Genomic DNA, 2,246 nt, shown 5'->3' on the forward strand with positions numbered 1-2,246 from the left:
CTCTTTAGAAGGGGAAAACAGTGATAGTGCTTGCTGAACCAGAATTACTAGCAAAATTCAAAAAGCTGACCATATTCATTTAGCCACAAGCCAATCTTATTTAAATCAGGACAGAAATATTACATCAGCCATTCATGATCTGAATTCTAGTGTATGAGATCAATTTAAATATGGTACACATAAAAAGTCATGAGACATCTGTTTCATAATAAATAAGGCAGGGGCCAACTATTACTCATTAGTAGCTTTTTTGAGATAAGCTATCAAGTCTGCCCTTTCTCCCTTCTTCTTAATGCCAGCGAAGATCATTTTTGTTCCAGGGATGTACTTCTTGGGATTCTCCAAATATTCCAACAGCGTCTCCTCTCCCCAGGTGATGCCTTTGTTCTTGTTGGCATCTGTGTAAGAGAATCCGACAGTCTGACCTGTCTTTTGCCCAAACAGACCATGGAGGTTTGGCTCAGTCTTGTGCTTGCCTCCCTTTTCCACAGTATGGCACTGGGCACACTTCTGAACAAAAATCTCCTTGCCCTTCTCAACATCACCCATTTTTAAATCGTACTTTCTCCGTGCACGACTAAGAGGTTCCCGCTTGCCAGCCGAACGTCCCGCTCTCTAATCTCATATTTAAATAAATGCATTTAAGTTTTAAAACACAAAACGATCTGAAGAAGTATCAAGTAAACCATCATACAGATGTTAGGCTGACTGATGTGCAGCGTATGGCTGGTCCACATTTTGGCCATGCTGACTTAGATCAGCCTTCGAGTGTTTTGAACAAATTGTTCCTCTAAGGCCTGGGTTCAGGATGCTATTTGGGGTTCCTTCAAAGCCACCAGCCTCCCTAGGAATTGGAACTCCTATGCTCTACTGGAGCGATGTGATTCAAGGTCTTTCGCTTAGGCTAATCTATCCTGTTTTAAATCCTACAGCGCTATAGAAACTCAGTGACAGAAGAGACAGCTGGTCGGTGACAGGAAAATACCATTAGAAGGCGAGAAGCAGCCAAACCCTCTGTAAGCGGATTAACTCACTTAGCTTCTGGAAGGTAAACCTTTCTGGAGATGGCATCCAAGTCAGAAGGTGGGCCAGCTCCCTGTGAGGTGGGCTCCTGAATGCAAATGAAGTGTGGGTTTGGAGCTCTGATGTAGATCCAGAGGGGCCAGGCATGGAATGCCCAGCAGTCAGTTTTAGCCTGCAAATGCCAAGGTGCAGCACATTTGAAGTTGTGAGGAAGGGGAAAAGCAACAGGAATGAAAGCAAATATCTGGGAGGGGATTTTATTTTTTTTTTCTTGGCTGCACCATGTGGCTTGCAGGATCTTAGTTCCCCGATTGAACCCGGGCCCTCGGCAGTGAAAGCGCCAAGTGCTAACCACTGGACTGCCAGGGAATTCCCTGGGAGGGGATTTTCTTTGGGCTCATTTCCCCTTGCATTCAAACCTATTAACCTTAGTGTGTTAGGAGCACTTTCTTTAGGAATAATCTCACTAAATGCTGCAGAAAATGCTTTTCCAACAGAAGAGTTAGAAGGAGTTTGTTGGGCTGATAGGTAGAGAAATAGACACAAAATTCACTAGCATCAGTGGAAACTGAAATGCTACGTCTCCAGGTCAAATACTAGAGTTGGAATCCTGATCTAGAGATTTTTTTTTTTTTAATCTCTACAGTTTATACTCTTGACCAGAGATGAATGTTTTTCTTACTAGTCTTATTCTGAACAGCTACAAACTGGGATTCAACCCTGCCAGGCTGTGTGTGTGTGTGTGTGTGTGTGTGTGTGTGTGTGCACCTGACCTAGAGACTACCCTTTAAGTAAAATGTGTGTGTTGTGTGTATTATTTTTAAAGAAATAGTTTGGCTACTATCCTTCAAATATCCAAGGGTATTTGGAAAAGATAGTCTAAGACAGACTACTGATCCATTCCTCCAGTTTCCTAAGTGCTCAGTGTATATCAAGTTTATAGAGTATAAGAACTTAACTTCTTACAGAAATGCCTTTACTAAATTGCACTAAAATAATAAGGTCTTTTGCTTTTATATTGGAATGTTATGGCATCTTTAGAAAAATCCTGATGCTGCTTAATATTCTCACAAGTAAGGATCCTCATGAGAAACTATTTGTGACATTTGAATCAAGGATAACTTTATCTCTCTTAAGAGGTTGGTATGTTTCCTTTAATCAGACAAGTGTTATATAACTCATCATATTTCTATTTTTGCTTTGGCTGCCAGGAAATTCAAAGT

General features: G+C 41.3%; 1 protein-coding gene across 1 annotated transcript; it reads right to left on the reverse strand.

Moving 5' to 3' along the window:
- Positions 1–213: 213 nt before the first annotated feature.
- On the reverse strand, positions 214–549 carry LOC102998244 (cytochrome c-like). Its single transcript, XM_028165615.2, has one exon. It carries the CDS (start codon positions 547–549, stop codon positions 232–234), a length of 318 nt encoding a protein of 105 aa, XP_028021416.2. The 3' UTR covers positions 214–231.
- Between the last annotated feature and the right edge of the window lie 1,697 nt (positions 550–2,246).

Source organism: Balaenoptera acutorostrata, chromosome 3, assembly GCF_949987535.1.
Source record: "Balaenoptera acutorostrata chromosome 3, mBalAcu1.1, whole genome shotgun sequence".
Classification (NCBI taxonomy): Eukaryota; Metazoa; Chordata; class Mammalia; order Artiodactyla; family Balaenopteridae; genus Balaenoptera; species Balaenoptera acutorostrata.

Coding starts and splice junctions, on each gene's coding strand:
- LOC102998244 (XM_028165615.2), bottom strand. CDS start 549: ATGGGTGATGTTGAGAAGGGCAAGGAGATTTTTGTTCAGAAGTGTGCC.